Source organism: Falco peregrinus, chromosome 5, assembly GCF_023634155.1.
Source record: "Falco peregrinus isolate bFalPer1 chromosome 5, bFalPer1.pri, whole genome shotgun sequence".
Classification (NCBI taxonomy): Eukaryota; Metazoa; Chordata; class Aves; order Falconiformes; family Falconidae; genus Falco; species Falco peregrinus.
In genome coordinates, this window is record NC_073725.1 from 14,699,942 (window position 1) to 14,718,454 (window position 18,513).

General features: G+C 44.7%; 2 protein-coding genes across 15 annotated transcripts in view; both read left to right on the plus strand.

The window, feature by feature from the left end:
* The first annotated feature begins 225 nt into the window (after positions 1-225).
* Positions 226-10,171, plus strand: GGCT (gamma-glutamylcyclotransferase). 3 transcript variants are annotated; one of them, XM_055803929.1, is made up of 4 exons: positions 618-847; positions 4,270-4,415; positions 7,114-7,249; positions 9,140-10,171. In XM_055803929.1, the coding sequence occupies exons 1-4, from the start codon at positions 734-736 to the stop codon at positions 9,287-9,289; spliced, it is 546 nt and encodes a 181-aa protein (XP_055659904.1). In that variant the 5' UTR covers positions 618-733; the 3' UTR covers positions 9,290-10,171. The 3 variants fall into 3 exon arrangements, with proteins under 3 accessions (XP_055659903.1, XP_055659902.1, XP_055659904.1); XM_055803928.1 differs by lacking the exons at positions 4,270-4,415; positions 9,140-10,171 and having other exon boundaries at positions 226-847; positions 7,114-7,247; XM_055803927.1 differs by lacking the exons at positions 4,270-4,415; positions 7,114-7,249; positions 9,140-10,171 and adding an exon at positions 1,887-4,263 and having other exon boundaries at positions 226-847.
* A 955-nt stretch (positions 10,172-11,126) lies between these two features.
* NOD1 (nucleotide binding oligomerization domain containing 1) overlaps positions 11,127-18,513 on the plus strand; it is a 28,575-nt gene continuing 21,188 nt past the window's right edge. For 4 of the 12 annotated variants that reach the window (XM_055803918.1, XM_055803919.1, XM_055803920.1 and 1 more), the window contains exons 1-2: positions 11,509-11,871; positions 17,899-18,090. The gene's annotated coding sequence lies outside the window, so the exon portion shown is untranslated. Of the gene's footprint in view, positions 11,346-11,505; positions 11,872-12,229; positions 18,091-18,513 lie in introns of those variants that run through there. The other 8 variants (XR_008747200.1, XR_008747203.1, XR_008747202.1 and 5 more) reach the window with 6 other exon arrangements.

Genomic DNA, 18,513 nt, shown 5'->3' on the forward strand with positions numbered 1-18,513 from the left:
CTTTAACTGCATTAATGAACAGTGCCTCACCATTAATTGCTACACTATTCTTAACTCTGCCTTCTGTGGCTGTTTTACTGTATCATATGTATCTATACCTTGCTTCAAGAGCGAGCGCATGGGGCAGCCAGCAGCAAGGCCTCCTCCTGCCCCATTCGAGCACCACCATGCCGGGGAGCAGGGGCACCGCCTTCACGCACAGCTGTGCCACCCTGCCAGCCCAATCTTCCCTACGCTCCCGGCCGGGGCAAGCTGCGCTATTTCACTCTCTTGGGACATATTTACAATTTGCCGCTGTTCACACTTCTCCCGGAGCCGGGCAAGATGCTCTGCAGCAAAATACACTGGCTCGAAGCCAGCAGGGCCCGCACCCCTCGCCACCGCGCACACGGGGCCGCGGGCTCTGCTCGCTGGCGGCACCTCCCACCACGCCCCGGAGGCCGGCCCGGGGCGGCGGCTCCGCTCCCCGCCGCGAAACGCTCGCCCTGCGCGGCCGAACTGCGCGCGGCCCCGCTGCCGCCTCAGCACCCCGCTCTGCGTCGCACCCGCGTGACGCAGAGCCGCCCCGCCCCCCACGACACAGCACCACCGCAGCCCGCCTCCACGTGCGGCGGAAGTCGCGGAGGGGGCGCGGCGCGGGCACCGGCCAGTGGCGGGCGGCCCCACCCAGGCAGCCGCCGGCGGGCGTTAAAGCGGCGGCGGGGCCGGGCCGCGCTGCGCCGGTTGCGGGTCGATGGAGCCAGACGGCGGCTGCTTCCTGTACTATGGGTACGGCAGCAACTTGCTGCGGGAGCGGCTGCTGCTGAGCAACCCCTCGGCGGCGCTCTGCGCCGTGGCGCGCCTGCAGGTGCGTGCGGGGAGCGGGGCCTGTGGAAGGGCGCTTGCCCCGGTGCGGGGCCGCGCCTGGGCCGGGCTGTGCTGCCTGCGGCCGGTGCTGCAGGCCGACCCGTCCTCCTTACCGGTAGCGGGGGCGGCCGCAGCACGGATCAGGTGGGGGGGGTGCCGTCGTCCTTAACGCCGCGGCGTGTGCCGTGATGCCTCGGGCTGCCAGCACTCGGGGCCTGCCGCCGCAGGCGGGGCTGCCTTAGTCCCGGCGCGGCGGGTTTTCCCTTACTGGGCTTAACCAAGCCTGTACGGCTGCCAGCCAGCACCCCACGCGTGGCGCGTTATGAGCCTGGAGTTACGAGCGGGTGCTCAGTCGAGCTTACAGGACAAGTTTCTGGTAGTTCTAAAGGCACGGTGCTTCGCTAAAAATCAAAATTCCTCCTTCCCTTCTGCCACACTGGTTGCAAGCGAGGAGCCTTCCCCGTGCCGTGTGTCAGGCGGGATGCAGGGCACAACTGCAGCTGGTGCTCCCTGCATCCTGCCAGTTCTTCCCTGGTCTGGGGTTATTAAATGTTATAGTACTTCAACTTGGTCTTGATGCAGGCTTGGAAATATGAGCTTGTGCTCATTAAGCTGTGGACGTACAGATCGGTACAACTGCTCCTTGGAGGAGCAAAGCATAGACTGATGCCGCTTAAGGATGATGTGAAAGTTCTCTTGGGGTAACTGGCAGGAAAGGATTTACCATACAGTGTATGAAGAAGTTCCAAAAGCTTGTCATTAATAACCTCCCTATAGCCAGATACTTGGTGTCTCTTGGGACTATAAGTCTGGCAGCTGAAGCCTGCTCCTGTAAAGTGTGAGGCACTTACAGGTACCACTGAGGAGCTGAACATGCTGAGAGCATGGCACCTTGCAGGATCGGACCTTGGAGGCAAGGAGGAAAGCAGCAGTACTGTGTGCTTCTCTTTCAATAAAAGAAAGCCCTATGCTTCAGCTTTCCTTCTGGGCTTCAGGTAGATTTTCAGGTTTCACTGTAAACTTCTTTTGTCACGCTGCAGGTTCAAGAGCTGGCAGTCAGGCGCTAGGTTTTCTAGCTGGCCTTTGACTGGGCGCTGTGCTTCCCCGAACAGTGGCTGGCTTCACTCTCTTGCTTCAAGCTGGAAAATCACTGATGCATGGGAGTGAAGAGCACAAAGGCTGGAGCTGTTTTCTGTTAATTGCTCTATGGTAGTACCACGTTGGCTTAAAAAAGGAAAAATAGCTTGTAAGCAGAGTACTTTGGATGCTGAACTAGAGTATTAAATTAACCTCCCTCTGGTTTTACTTTTTTAAAGCTTTGTTAATATTTAGCCAAAAGCTGTGAGAAATGGGACGTGTAACAAGCATAGGAAGGCTATTACGCTGGTACTTAGAAGAAGGGCCAAAGGCCAAGCTCTTGAGTCAAGTATCTAGTGTGTTTGTTCCCCCTTCCCTGCAGTGCCTGCTGCAGTTGCTCACATTGCTTAGCATAGGGTTTCCTCCATCCAGAATTGGAGTTAACAGCACTATTTCTGTGCTGTCTCTTGCCCTTTCTGGGTGGTACCTGATGGTTTTATACACCTCCTTGCAGGTATTCAGTGCGAGTCAGGTCCAAGAAAATGTAACTGGAGCAGTAAAATAAAAACTGGTGCTTTTTTTTCCCCCTCTGCTAGCACTTTTCTACATCTGTAACCTCAGTCTGTAACTTGACTGGTCTGTTTACTTGTGTGCTAATTACTCAGGCTTGACTGTCTGCAGGGTCTAGTCCAGAGTCATCCTCATACAGTAATCCAGTAACTCTAATATTGCAAAGCCATTTTGCAGCAGTTTGATGAATGGTTGATGACTAGTGTGACTAAGTAAATATTTTTCTAGTGAAATTAGTTCAATGGAGGACACTTCATGGGAAAAGAAAATGACTATTGATGGAGTAAACAGTATAGTTTTGCCAGGCTGCTGGTTATCACTTACACATAGACAAAAATATTTGATCAGTGTTCTGATCAGTGCATTTGTTCTGTGTGTTAGCCTCCAACTGCTCAACTTCTGCAACCTTTTTCCTGTATCTGTTAGGTACATGTGTCTCAAAGTGAATATTTTTAATTTAATTAAAAATAAATAATTTATTTTTATAAATAAAAATAATAAAATTTTAATTACAAAATAAAAAGTGAAAAGAAGGTCATGTGTCTCAAAGTGAATATTAATAAGTATGCACACATATATATTTCAAATCAAAATTATAGCTTAAAGCAGGTGATCATAAGAAATTAGCAAAGCTGTTGTATAGGTTTGGGGTTTATTTTTTTGTTCTTAATCCTTTTTGCGTTTGCCGGATTTTGTGGTTGTGATTAAGCAGGTAGTCTTCCTTCAAGTTTGTTGGGGTTTTTGTTATTTTTCTTTCCCTTCTCTGCTGCTAGGGAAGAAGCCACAAATTGGCTAACAAGTAGGAAAGGAAACCAAGTGTATGGAGTCAGATGGGAAATTAGACTAGAAAAATGCAAACGCCCATTATTGTCTTTTGCTTATACAGTAATATTTGATGTAACTTGTAAGAAAAGAGATACTTGATTTCTAAACAAATGTTTAAACTTGCAAACACTTGAGTAAGTTCACTCAAGGAGGCATATACCTTGACTTAAAAATACCTAAGAATGTTCCAGTTAAGTGATGAGATGGCAAAAAACACTGGAAAATATGCAGGATGGTATTTTATAATTGGGCAGTTCTATTAGTGCATGAGGACAAGACCCAAAGCTCACTGTTTTGTAGGCTTCTTTACCCTTGCTATTTTCCTGGACTTTGCATGGTAGCATTTAAGTCCTGTAACAGTACCAAGTGCTGCAAAGGAATGGGCACCAGGTAGGCATGTCTTCTGAGGAACAAGAAGATGGCAGTAGTCAGTTCCCTCCTTTGTGGCACACCCCATGCAAGCGCCCTTCAGATTGTCTAATGGGAAGCACATTAGCAATCCTTTCACTGCCAACTTGGACAAAAGTCAAGCTGACGTTTCTTCAGCACTATTGTGTTTATGCAGAATTGGGTATGTGTGCTACCCTTGAAAAAGGGCTACCTCCACTTTCTTCTAGCTACCACCACTAGAAATTGTTAGCTAGTGTTTAGGCCAGACTGATAAGAGGTTTGGATGTTGATCCAGGTCTCTGCAGACCAAGACTCTTCACCAGTAGTGCTCTCTGCTGGACCTCTCTTCCCTTTGTCACAAGGCTGCCATTTCTCATGGAGAGGTGGAGAAGGCTGACTTCAGCCCCTCGTGAGAGAGAAGCTGTATCAGATCCTGCCTATCTGTTCTTCCTCCTGTGGCTCCAACTGACTACTTGCAGACTTTTAGCTGCCCCTTTCATGTCAAGAATAGCCAACAGCTCTTAAGTGGAAATTGATTCTCTGCATTGGTTTCATTTGCAGGATTTTAAGCTCGAATTTGGACATCATCAAGGCAGGACAAGTTCTGTCTGGCATGGAGGTACAGCTACCATTGTTCAGAGTCCTGGAGACGAAGTATGGGGAATAGTATGGAAAATGAACGCTAGCAATTTAAGTTCACTGGATAAGTAGGTGACTTAACTTTTGCTGTCTTCTACTACTTTAGAGAGCAACTGAAAAAGTAGTAGTTAATTTTTGGTAAAGAGCTTTGTGGAAGCTTTGGTGTTGGAATCAAGATGTTTTGGATTTTAATATGTGAATTTCACTTCACAGTATGTGTATTGACTTCTAATGCATTTGTGATTAAAATGTCTTTGTTTTCGAGCTAAAGCTACTTAGGGGTATTTTAATAAGGAGTGGATCTTGATTTGAAGCAGACACATTGGTCAGGCTCCTTTTTTTTAATTCCTGTCCCTTAAATGGCTCTAAACTCTGTATTTGTCCTGTGGCACTTTTCCCATTGCTTTAGGGAGAGTTTCCTTTGAGATTGACCTCGGGTTTGTCACCATACATCTGTAGATTCCAAACGTAGTGGAAAAGGAAGGAATGAGGACAAGACTTTACAGAAGAGAAGATCTTTAATACAGACAAAGGGTCCTTTTGGGGAGGTTATTTTGCATGTTGTCTAAGGATTCAAACTTTTGTGAACTTAAGGTAGATCCAAACAGGGAGCTGGGGTGGTGGTGGTTCTCCCTTTGACTGGGAGAGGCTGCCTGCACTGTTACAATGTATGGTGGAGAATGTTCTCCCTGTGCCTGGTAAGACAAGTCTAAGGCAACCTGAGCAAGTTGTTCCCAGGCTGAAGTCTGGAGGACCACCTAGGTAAACAAACTGAGGAGTAGCATAACTTCTTGCACGGTCTAAGGTAGACCTTAGACTAAGCTCTAAGGACTTAGAACTTAATCTCCAAAACTTTGGCTGGTATCATGTGCTTATTGCAGCTTTTGGGATGTACCTGCACAACATGGTACACAAGGATTGTTTGTTCAGAGCAATTAATCTCTGTCAATTAATTCCAGTAGAAATGTGGGCTAGTGAGGCTAAGGTGGCAGGGCATATTAAACCCACTGAAAGCACTGTAGTAATACAGTTCTCCTGCCACTGGTACTCTTACAATTTTGGTTATGGTTGCACCATGCTGCGTAGACATGTCCTTATAACCTTGGCCCTGAAACTTGGAAGTTCCAGCTTGCTTTTTATTGCCTATAGTGAACCTGAAATACAACAGAAACTGTTGCCCAAGTTCTGTTAGCACATCAGGGGAATACGTGCTAACAGAACTTTCATGTCCTGGTTGGGAGTGTTAGTCTGAAGCAGGAGGGGCATCTAGTTGGTATGCTTCGCTTGTCCCAGCTTTGTCATCTCCTGAGTTCCTCCTCTGTTGCTTACACTAGCACTTCCCTCCTGCCTCCCTTTCTGCTGACTTCTACTGAAATCTGATCTAGCATGCTTTCCTAAATCATAAACTTGACAAGTATAAAGATCCTGTCTTACAGCATCTGCTCTGATAGTAGCACTTTGTTTCTCCCCACTATGGGGACAGTGGTTTGTATTTTGATTTCCAGAAGTGCTGTTTACATGCTGTAGAATGATAAAGAAGTTTGTGCTTTGTTATCCAGAAGCAGAAAAGGGAATGTGTAATTGACACCTAATATAGTTAGTCAAAATACTAGTAAAAGAGTGTAGTATATGGGAGGGGAATCTTCTGCTTAGAGGACTGAACTCTGGCTTCAAATGCATTTTGGTGCTGTCTATTGGTCATATATATATTTTTTTTCCCTCTGTATTTCACAAATCTAAGTTACAGACTAAATTGTGACTTTTCCTCAGATGTCCTAGCAATGATTGTTACTGAACTGTAACATTTTTCTTGCTGTCACACACCCATGTAATTTATTTTGCAGTCTGTTGGCCTTGAATCTGCAGTTAGCTTCCAGTCTCTACTTGCACTTACCTACTTATGTTAACATACTTACGTATGTTAAATAACTTGAAATGGCAGTAAGTTTTTGAAAGAAAGATGTCAAAATGGTATTTTGACAATTGGCATTAAACCCCATGTTATCACTCATATCTAAAGCACATCTGAAGTTGATTGTGCTATAAAGTCTGTCTTGTATCGCTTAAGCTTCTCATCTACTTCTTACTATTTCCTCAGACTTTTATTGGTGGCTAAATGCCAGTGGTTAAAGACAAGTAGCCTTGTTCTTGAGTTTGGTTTTGTTTTCCTAAGGCAGCATGATTTTGCTAATAAAAAAGTAACAAAATGTTCTTTGCCCTGATTTAGCTCATTGCTGCTGTACAACTCTTGTGCAAATTAAAGGATGTCTTGGATTATTCATTGGAATGTGCATCACAAGTGTTGTGCAGAGTTTCCCCTTATTCAAATTTAACACAGTGGGCAAGATAAAACTTCGATAGTTTCATTATCTGAGTGGAAGGTAACAAATGATATGTGCCTTGCTTGTTAATTCTGATAACCTTGGTTGTGTTTCTCTTGCAGATTACCAGACTTGCACAGTAATTAATTCATAAGGAATATTCTCTCTAATGTTGCAAGTTAACCACTAGTCATCTTTCTTACAGAGCTGAAATGACAAAAGTGAATGCTGCTGCTTCTTTAGAAACTTATTTTTGGATATGAAACAAGTTTGCACAAAAAGTACTGGAATATGTTTTGCTTTATTTGCTTTTCTTTAAGCTTATTAACAGCACAGACCAGTGCCCTGCCTTGAAATCTGTTATAATGAATGCATATGTTTAATTGCACAGTTTGTCTGAAAGATGACAGCTATTTGGCATGAAAAGAATATATGTCCTTTACAGGCAAGAGGGAGTTGAAGATGGCATTTATGTCCCAATAGAAGTTAATGTCCATACTCAAGCAGGAGAGGTACTAGCCTGTCGAAGCTATCAGTTGAAGGACTATGTCTGTGGTCCCCCTTCTCCTCAGTATAAAAAGGTAGGTGTGTGTCGCTGTAATTTAGGAGGAATGAACAGAAATATATAATGCAGTACTTCTGTCCTATTTAATAATGCTTTGTTTACAGTGGATGGAAGGCATGACTAACTCTAATGTAAAGGTATAATAATGTGGTGTGTGGTACTGTAATGATGCTCACAGAAGATTTCTAGCTCTTAAAAGGCCTGCTGAATCAGTTTTATTTTTTGCCTTAGCTATGCCTTACATGAAGCCTTTAACTTGTAAATTAGTTATGACCGACACAAGGATTTCTGAAGGATGATGTTTACATATATGCAGCAATTCTCTGAAAAATTAATGTAGTCCACTAAAAGGACAGAGGGAAGCTTCTGTGGGGAGAGTACACCACCTGGCTTGTAGTCTTAAGGACACAGATTATCCTTATTGTCTTATGAACTTATAAAAAAGTTCATACCCAAAAATAAGCTGAATACAGAGTCCACCTGCTGCCTTTTACCAGGTGCATCATCAGTGTATCACAGTGTATTCCAGCAACACTGCAGGGTTCCCACCTGATGGCTGGTGAGGCAGAAGTGTTTCAACACTGTTCTGCAACACACCGACTCTATAGAGACACATGATCCAGCCACGCAGCAGGCCTGACCTGCTTAGCTTGTGAGATCTGATGCAGGCCCAACCTCTGGTAGAATGACTGCATGTCTGGAATTGTGCAACTGTAGATAGACATCACTGTAACATGTTGACTTTTTCTACCAAAAGCAAAGAAACAGGGCTTAAGCTTGTTAAATCATAAGCATAACACCTTCTCTGAACTGAGGAACTCACTCCCATGAATCAGCTTCCAGGAGCATAGCTAAGGCCAGCTGCTGCAGGACTTGTGAAGAGAAAGCTTGCTTAGAAAGCAGGCTCTGCTGCTTCACAAACCTCCTCCCTGCCAACCTGCTTTCTGTCAAGACAGATCTTCACTAGTATACTGTAAGAGCAGATATCCAATACTGGCAACTTCAGCTAAACATTCCCTGCTGCTGTTGTCAGGGTCAGTTGTTACTTCTCCTCTTCCCTCCCCCCCCCCCCCAGCTCTTAAGTTAACCAGGCAAAAATTAATCGGCCTAAAAACTTAGTATAGGTGACTGCATTGGCGTACAGTGATGTGCATCTATCTACTGTTCTGTACTTTTTGTGGCAAAGGTCATCCTTTTTAGACACCCTATCCTTGAATTTCCTGGCTGTTGAATGCATGAAAGAATATTTACAATAGTGTCAGCTTTTAAAATCTGCATATTTATCTGTTCATTTCTGTGTGGGAACTTGCTGGTGTCTCTTCCAAGCCTTGGCTCCTGAATCTTCCTCTTTCCCTTTCACTGTCACTTCTTTTCTCCTGCACCAATACTTAAGTTTATTTTATATATAGAAGGAAAGCTGCAGTAACAAACTCTAAGGAATCTGTGCTTTTTCACCAAGTCTATGTTTCTGTTACTACTATAACCTGTCTAGTTATTCAGTGTTGTGCTTTGGATTTCAACAGCTTGGTTTTAAAACTAATTCCAGTAATGTATACTGTGTCTCACTTAGATGTGATTCTAAGGCTGGATAAAGGCATAAAAAGTAATTCTCATCCTCATTGGAAGAAAGAATGAAGTAACTGAATAACAGCTTAATTGTACAGACTTGTGCAGATTAGTAACATTTCAGAATAATTTTGTTGATACTCTTTAAGGTCTTCAGTGGTCTTCCAGAAGCCTTTGGCTATCTTCTAGGTACAAAGAGCATTGTTTGGGATTAATTCTCTTGTTACTGTGTTTCTTCCCATACAAGTAAATGTTTGGAGGAGTCTGTCCTTTCTAACACTATTATTGAAGGCTGCTTTTTTCTCTCCCCCCCCCCCCCCCCCCCCCTTTTTAATTGTAGGTTATCTGCATGGGTGCGAAACAGAATGGCTTGCCAACCGACTATCAGAAGAAATTAGAAGCTATTGAAACTAATAACTATGCAGGGCCGGTGCCAATCATGGAAGAGATTGAAGCTGCTCTTAAAACAAAGAAAATAAATTCTGCATAGAATACCTCTGCACTTGCTTGGCCGTTCACCTTTATTTAGATACCTCTCCTCACTGTGCTGCTCAGCAGTTTCTTTATTTATCAAGAAAAGATGAGTTTGCTATGCATCTACAGTAAGCCATTAGGCATAATTTGCAGTCTGAATACACCAACATTGGTAACTTCTTTGTTTTGTATGTATAGCTTGAGTACCTACTGAAGTTTTTGTAGATTTAGAAATTATCTTTCTGTAATTGTCATGCAGTGCTGCATGCAAATTTTTGCTTTGTCCTGTTTACTGACCTTTTCTAAAAGAAAAAGGCCATCTTAATGAGTACTGGCATCTATTGCCTTCTGAGAAGTAGGGGCTGCAGGATCAGGCCCTTTGTTCTTAAATGTTGTATACACAAGTATCAAGAATTTCAAAGATTTTTTTTAGATATAAAGTAGACTCAAACCTCTAAACCCTGACTAAACTTTTTCCTCTGCTGCTTTTCTTAATGGTTTAAAGCCCAACCTGTCTGAAGCTATAGAGTTCCAATTCCTGTTTAAAAGAAAGAAAAGTAGTATTTTTTTGAACTATCTACATGTTTTTAAATGTTAGTCCAAAATGCAACCCAGGCAGGCCTGAAGACAAAATACAGCAAAGGATGTCATGCAGAGTATAGTGGTCTTCTCCTTTCTATGTCTAGTAATTGTCATAGGTGAACTGGTTAGGTATAACGAACAGATTTCAAAGAACTTAGATAATGCTAAGTTGTTGTTTTTTTAAAAATTACCTTTCCGACTGGCTTGTTGCTTATTTAGGCCTTGGTTTCACGTTCAGTGAAATCGGGAAGTCTCCTGTGAGGCCTAGTGCATTGTTTCATGGTTTTGTTGGTCTATTAAACCCCAGATAAAAAGACTTGGCCTCCTTAATTTTTTAACAATTTTTTCCCCACAACTTTGACAGGTCCTGCAAAACTGGAAGCTCTTGTAAGGTTTAGAGTCTTTTATCTTCATTGTATTTGGCAACCCCTGTAGTTAGTCTGTGGGGGACATGGAAAATCTGACAACCTGGAAGATTCAAACAACTAAACTTTGGCTTATCTTCTGCATGGTGTATCACACGGAGGAGTATAAGATACAGCCAATGTCACTGTGTGACTCTCAGGGGTCCTCAAACCTTTTAAACAGGGGGCTGGCGTTTTCCCCCCCCCCCCCCAACCCCTGGCAGGGGGGTTCTGTAAATACGGGGGGCTGGATTGAGGACCCTTGGGGGGCTGTATCTGGCCTGTGGGGTGTATTTTGAGGACCCCTGCCTTAGATAAACAAATGACAAAGTAACAGACTTACCATGTCTTCTCTGCATAAAATTTTTCTGTAAACTTCTAGTGATGCATAGGTGGTGTCCTGATGTCATAATGCTTGTTTCCAGAGTTGGGCAGGGTGTCTGCAAGTAAAACATGGTGCTTTCTATATAAGCACTGTCTAGTCGGAGTAAATAAAGCTGCACTTAGCACACCTCTCCCCTGTCTATTCAATGTGTGATTCAAGAATATCAGTGTTGCTTATGTAAGCATAAGCTGGTGACATAGGAATGTAACTGGAACATCCATTGGCTATTTGCATTTTTTAAAGGATATAATTTTGGTATGGAGGGCAAAACTACATATGAACGCATGCCTCGACATCAGCACCACTTCTTTTGCTTTACCCTTACCCTGCTTCTCTGGGCTTTGAAATGGGTGTTTTTCGAGAAGAAAACAGTACCTTGACAGCTCCTTGGGGGGAACCGAGAGAAGGCAGCGGCCGCCTCCTGGGGAGGAAAATGGCGGGAGCCCCTGAGGGCTGGGGGAAAGCCTCCTTCGCCCCAGGCGGGATCGCTGGCACCTCTCGGGGGAGGCGGCCGCCTGCCGTGCCGGTGGGGGGAGGAGAAGACGGCCTCCGTGAAGCAGGAGAGGCCTTCGGCCATGCCTGCGTGGGGAGCAGCCGCTTCCCGCCGGGGTGGAGCGACCGTGTGCGGGGCGGAGGGAGGCAGCCGTGGGCCGGCTGGCGCTCCGTGCGCCCCCCCTCGTCTCCGTCGCTTCGCCGCCGCGGTGAGTGGAGGGGAAGGGCAGGGCCAGGGGCGGGGGAGGGTCGCGGCTGGCGGCTGCGTGCGTGTGGGGGCGGCCGCCACGTCGTGAGGAGCGGGCGGCGCGGCGGGACGGGGGCCCCGGGGTGTGCGGAAGGGGGGCGGTAGGCGGCGGGCCCGCGGCTGGCGCCGGCAGAGCTGGGTTGGCGTAAATCGAAAGTTTCTACTTTCCGTAAACCGCAGTTTCTGTGTTACCGCGTGAAGGGCTGTGAGGTGGAAGGGAAGGGCTGCGCCCCGGCGGCTCCCGCTGGCGCCTGCCCGTTGGTGAACTTCCCGCGGTCCCGGATTGAACGTTTTGGGACTTTTTTCGTATTTCTTCATCATGGGCCCCTCCCGCCTTCGGGGAGGAGGTTGCCGTGTGGCAGGCGGGGTGAGGCAGAGTGAGGAGCGGGGCCGGCCGGGACAGGCAGCGGCACCGCCGCAGCTCCTCGACGGGGGAAACAGAGCGAAGCAAAACACGGCGACGCTACCAGGCACAAATACTGTTAGAGGTGCCGGCCGGTGATGTAACTCCCGAAGGCCGTCGGGGAAGGGTGGCGAGGGCCGGGCGGGCGGAGGAGGTGGGAGGGGGCGCCCCGCGGCCGGGCGGGAGGCGCCGGCTGGAAGGTGTCGCTTACCTGCCCCCGCCTCGCCTTTCCCGTAAGCGACGGATAAAACAGTTAAAAAAGCCCCTTCCCTGGATTAAACCAGACCGAGGATCCGCATCCGTGCGCTGACTCACGCGGGAGCCGTTTGGGCCTCGCCGCTTTGCCTCACTCAACGCGAAAGGCGCCGGGAGAGGGCGGGGGGGCGGCGGGGGGCCGCGGGGGGCGGCGGGCGGGCTCCCTCCCGGCCGCGGGGCTGCCGACACCAGCCGCTAACCCTGTCCCCCCCGGCCCTCGGGCAGCCCCCGCTCAGGACCCCCGTTTTGCTGGATCGATGGATGCGCAGGCACAGCCGAGCGGCGGCGGTCGATCGGTCGGTCGGTCGGCAGGTGGAGTGGCAGAAACTAACTAGGGTTGCTGCTAATGGCCATAACAAAGCTGGGGAAGTAGCGCCGGGAGAGTTGCGAATATGATTCCATCGGTTGCAACTTTAATTCGCTGCAAGTCGAACGTGAAAATAGTAAATAATTGTAGAAAAGCAATTCCATTTTTTTAGATACACCGGTAAATTGTTTCCCCTCTCCTCCACTACTTAAAAACGTCCCCAAACGTTGTATATAAAGTTCTGTTTCTTTAAAAGTAAGCTGTTAGGAGATGTAGCAGCAAAGCCTGTGAGGGATATGAATATTTCTGTAAAAGCCTGTGCCTTTTAAACAAAAGCTTGTCAGTTTACCAGGTGGCGGCAGAAATAATTTCTCCTGTGTTCTTTTACATCTGTTGCTCTTCAAGCAACTAGGGATGGCTACAAAAGCTTGTGCTACAGTCAGAGGTGGGGGAGAGAGGGGGAATCACTGAAAGATGCTGATCTCGGTGACCGCAGGGCACTGCAAAATCGCATGAGTTGTAATGGATTTACCCTGGTGTGATGTTAATGTATGGCTCCCAGGGCATTTATTGATGTACATCATATCGATGGTGCTAGTTATATAAAGATTGTAAACTGGGGTATGATGAGTGTTTTAACTCATAGATACAGAAAATCATTTAGGATCACTACAGGGACTCCGTACAAGCTCTACCAATGCTCCATTTGTGCTATAAAAATAAAAGGCTATTTTTTAGTACCTCTGGGAAATATATTGCATTACTTCTCATCAAAACATGGAGACTTTTTGTGTAATATATGTGCCTGTTTGGTTCTCATCTCTATAAATTTTTTACTGTTCTTGAACTATGTAAAATAGTTGAAATTCTTTTAAAAGTGAGAGCTGCTGTGTGGAAATCCGTTCTGTCTTACTCATTTGTTATAGTCAAAGACTGGCTGCTGTGGCATGTGTGAAATAAGATGTGGAAAATCAGTCTCTTTTCTGTTTCTCCTGGTGATAGCAGAAAATTGAGTTTAGACTGGCTTGACTGAGTCTGGATTACCATCATTAATGAAAAAGCATGGCAAAGTCTCCAGTTCTCCTCTTGCTGTAATGACCCAGCAGTGGGGTGGCTGGCACTGTATAATAGCTTTTTCCAGGAAACAAACCTGACTTGGAGACACAAGGAGCACAGATTTTCATGTGAAACAGAGTACTATTTTCATACAGCCACCTCTTGAAGAGCAATTGCATTTTGAATACTATGGACAGCAGGCTATGCCAACAGGGACTCTGCCTGCCCTGGGCTGGCACAGAGGTTTGTGTGTGCACTTTGCTGTGGTCCTGCCAAAGCCAGCTACTAGGTGCCATGAAAATCCAGAAGGTATTCCAGCAACTGGCTGTGGATAACTAGGTAGGTGGCATAGGACTTTTTTTTTTTTACCCACAGTTGATTTAGAGGAATATTTTTTGTCAGAATAACAAGACTACAGAAGAAGTAGTATTGACTGAGTTTTCAGCTCTTCGGAAATACCTGGCTTGATCTTAAATCAGGTGCTTTAAGAGACAGTTGTTAATTAATTTGCTCCTTGTATTGCCTTTACTGCTTCATCCTATGTAGTCTCCTTGGGAGGAGCTAGCTTAATGAGGAGTGAATTCCCTCGCTCACCCAAAAGTGGCAATGTTTGTAGCTATTCTTTATGATACTTCAGCTCCTTTTTCAACAGCATTTACATTTGGTAAGACCTTGTGATAAACCAGTGTATTCTTCACTGCCAGAAGACTTGCAGCCCTAGAAGTTGAGCAGGCATAGCAGATTTTTTTAGAAGAGCAAGGAGATCTTAGTGAAAAGAGGATGTGAGAAGGGCAGGGCCAGGAAAGATATAAATGTATATATGCTTGCACAATGCTGAGAATAGAGGGAAGCCAGAAGAACCACTAGATAAAAGTGCCAGTGCCTTTAGGCGGAAGCCATCAGCGCCACTGCAGCTTATTGACATGGATTATACAAAACCTTGCTGTGAGCACTGGTATTTTTACCATACCTCTTACCATGACAAATTTCATTTCCCTTTTTCATTTCCCTCCTTATCCCTGGCCTGATCCCCATCTTGCTTCCTCTTCGTTGTTCTCAGTTGTGCAGGCTTATGATGTGGATCTCTTGCCACGCTTGCTGTTGCTTCTCATGTCACTTCAGCCCCCATTGACGCTGCGTTTGGCCAAGGCCCAGTCTTCTCCTTTGCCTTTACAAATGACAGATGAGCACACTCCTCTCTGGTTCTTTTTAATTTCTGCTCATCTGTTTTCTGTATTCTTCGCTTCACTGAAGCTGTTGTCCTCAAAATGGCTAACTGAATTTCATCTCCAACATCACTGTCATTCTCTTGAGTAAATAATTGTTTCTTATTTTTCTTCTCAGGAGCAAGAATTCCATTCTGTTCCCACATAGGAAGCTTTTCCCCTTAAGAATCTCTCCCGTTATCTCCCCATACTAGACTCCTCCTTTGCCCAGTTATGTGTCTTGTGTCTTTCCATTCCTCCTTAGCTGTTTCAGCTATTGTATCAAGCTTGCAAATCTTTCCCTTTCTCCCTGTGTAAATACCTTTCAGTGTACAAACTTGAATGATAATGCTCGTTTCTCTAAATGTGTTCACAAGCTGTTGCTGTTAGAACAGGTGATTTGTTTTTACCAAACTTAGTGATGCTTTAACAAAGGATTGTAAGAACCTTAAGGTAGCTTTCGGAAAAAATATTTTATTTATTAGCCCTTTCAGAAATGGAACAGTTCCAGAGATGAGGTGGTAGTTCTCAACAGTGGATTTCTTAGACCTTGGTCAGTGCACTGAGGTGTCTCACATTAATGTATGTCTCAGTCTTTTCTATCAGCGTCCCCATAACTGATGCCACATCAGTCACAAGAATTGCACTGGAATTGAATCCAGCATCTGGAGTCCCCAAGATAAGGCAAAGAACGTGATATGCCCTCTGGCAAGGAAATGCTTTCAACGCATATGTATAAGCTGCATAAGCATTTACCTTTAAACATACAGGATATGTAACCTAGCATTGTAAAACTAACAGATCCTTTAACAAGTGACTTTGTACTTAGTAACCTTGTAATCCCCCACTGAAAAGATCCATGTTAAAGCACTATGGAAGCTGGGACTTTCCAGAAAGAGAGGTGATGGACTTGCAGATAAGTTGGAGACCCCATGATGTCAATACATTGGCCTCGTGTTTTAAAAACAAATAAAAATCAAACCAACAAAAAACCTGCCCAAGCAAAACAGAACTGTGTATGCTAGAATCTTACATGCAGGGTGTTTCTCCAAGAGAACAAGCATATTTCTGGTGCTAATCAGGACTTCAGATGCTGTTGCGCCTAGAACTGCTACTGCAGAAGTTTTTGTGTTTACTTTAGTCTGAGTAGGACCTGAAGTTTCTTCATATAGCTGCTACACTTTGCTACAAACATGCACATACCTGCCTTGCTTTTAACTACACCTGGCAGGAAGTCTTTCTATTCCAGCACCCTTTAAGGTGTTCAGCTGCTCATGTGATGTGGCATGTGGATGGTGGAAATTTCCATTTTTTTCTTATGAAGAGAGACTGATGAAAATTAATGTTTTCTCTGGTACTGGGTGATACGGGTTTTATGCCTTAAAGTTAATATTGACACTGAAAATGTCACTGGGTATGACATCATGCAAGAATTCATATTTCCAGCTCTGACTTCCCTGCTTGGCATTTTTGCACTTTCTACTTTTTTCCCCTGATGCTTAGCCTCGCTTTATTTTTTTAATTTTTTTTTTATTCCCCTCTTGTTCCTCCGCTCTTGCAGAAGGGGAACATGATCCCACCTGCAGCAGGCGTATGTACACCCCTTCCAGTAACAACCAGGTTCTGTACTGACTTGGTCTTAGGCAGACGCAGGGCAGACATTTTGAGACCTTCTCATCCTTCCATATTTTCCATGTTCTTGTCCTTTTGCTGTGTTTTTTCTTTCTTTTCTTATCATCTTTGTGGATGGATCTGAAAGAGCGAAGAAAATATTTCCGTTTGTTTTGTACACATGACAGCACTTTGGTTCATTATTATGGTTTCCTAGATGTTTGTCTCAGTTCTCACAAAGTAGGAAGAAAGAACATACATTAGAATAATGTGATCCTCAAATAACCAAAGCACACAGGGAATGTCAGGTAGATGCAGTATCTTGAAAGAAAAGGGTTTATATTTCTATTGCTTGCATTTTAAGGTGACTCTATCTCTTTAACTAAAACCTTGCAAAAGCTTTAGAGTAAATTATGTTTTTCAGCATTGTTTGGTCTTCACGATAGAGTTCATTTATGGAATGAGCTTTCGTGAACAAAGATGTGTACCAGTGTGACTTCTAGGAAGCTGAGTGACTCAGAAATCAGCTACTTTTTCTGGTGGGTCATGTGAATGGCGTGATGAAAGTTGATTTGTCTGAGCTGATGCAGTCACTCATGTGATAAGAAAGTCAGATCATTTGGTTACATTCCCTTTTGGCTGAAGGGAGTTTTACAGTTTTGGAGTTAGCTGTGATCCAAAACAGTTGCGCCAGGCTTTTGCCTGGTCTCAGCTTTTGGAGGGCTCTACTCTTAATGCAGTTACGTGCATCTGTGGAGGTCAGCAACCACAAGTTAGGACCTGTTGGTCTCCTGAAATCAGAGGAGCTAAGCTGATTGGCCCTGTGGTTGTAAGTGTAGACAGGTAGTATCACTCAAGTGCTGTAGTATAAGCTGTGTCTTTCTCCAGCATCAAGCAGAAGTTACACTGATGCACCTGCTAGTATGGAAAACCTGTAGAAATGGGTTTGTTCCACTAGCAGGTCACTTAGAAGAGCCTGTGAGCTGGCAGGGCTCAGTTATAGCTTGTCAAGGGAGTGCTGGGGGGTATTTGGAAAGTTTGCCATCACTGTAAACATCTTGGGAAATTGTGAGAATTTTGTGGCAGCAGAGCATTTACAGAAATGTTGAAGAAGGGCTTTGTGTTTTGTTTCTCTTAATGACTGTAATCAGAATCTAAGAACATTCTTCCAAATATCCCTTGACCTGATGAAACAATAGTACATTTTAGCTGTTACTGGAGGGTGCCAGTAATTGGTGTTGATCATGCAAATTCTTATTGTCTATGTGGAGGTGATTCAGTTGTGATTTTGCGAAAAATCTGCTTTTTGCATGGGAAATTGTATGTGCAAAGTTCGTACCTAAATTAACTTATTGATGAATTGTGATTACAATATGGCTTCATGCCTGCTATATGGTATATTAATTTCAATTCAAAAAAACCCTGTAGTGATACAATAGAGAGCAGTCTGATCCTGATTCCTACTGCTTTATGCCTTGTAAAGAAAAATGGGAAGAAAAGACCATCTAAAAAGAGCTCCAAAGAGCTGGTATAGAGAGCAAGAGTACACATAGCACGCATATTTGTAGACAAGGAGAGAGCATTCATGCTAAAGAGTATGGTTTCTAAACAGCATCTCTACAGCAATGAGAGGGTTTCCTGAGCCATGTCTGATTTAATTATCGCATTGTGTCTCTAGGTGTATGTACAGGGGCTGAGGTCAGGCATTCAAGCCTGTTTGCACAGGCTTTAAATTGGTGTCTTCATTACAAGCTGTATTGTGTGCAGTCTCGTCCCTTTATGAAGATGGAGGTGTATTGGATGCCCAATGCAGTAATGAATATGAGTTGTGACACCGTCTTCCAGGCCTAGTTCATCTTATGGCGAAAAGGTCTGTGAATTCAGTTATTCCGTGCAATTCCTGCTTATTGGAGGTCCAGATTTGTTGTGTGAATCACTAGGGATGGGTTCTTGTATATTTACAATCACTTATTTCAGTCCTTTCTGTGACATTATTATTTTTCAGATTCTGAAAAATTGTATTTTTAACTTCTATGGTTACACACCTGAATTTCATTAGATTAACCAAACTAAGCCAATGCAATGATATTTTCCCTGTTTTACATGCTGTCTGAACCAAACCAACCACTTTTGGAGGCGTCAAGTCCTCTGTGCCCTTAAGTGGTACACTAGCTCTGGAATCTACATCAGCATTTTCACTGTTAGCATCATTTTACTCTTGGTTTTCTTAACAGAAAGATCTGATCGTTGGTTTTCCTACAGTCTCACTACTGCCTTTCAAACCTGGTGCCCT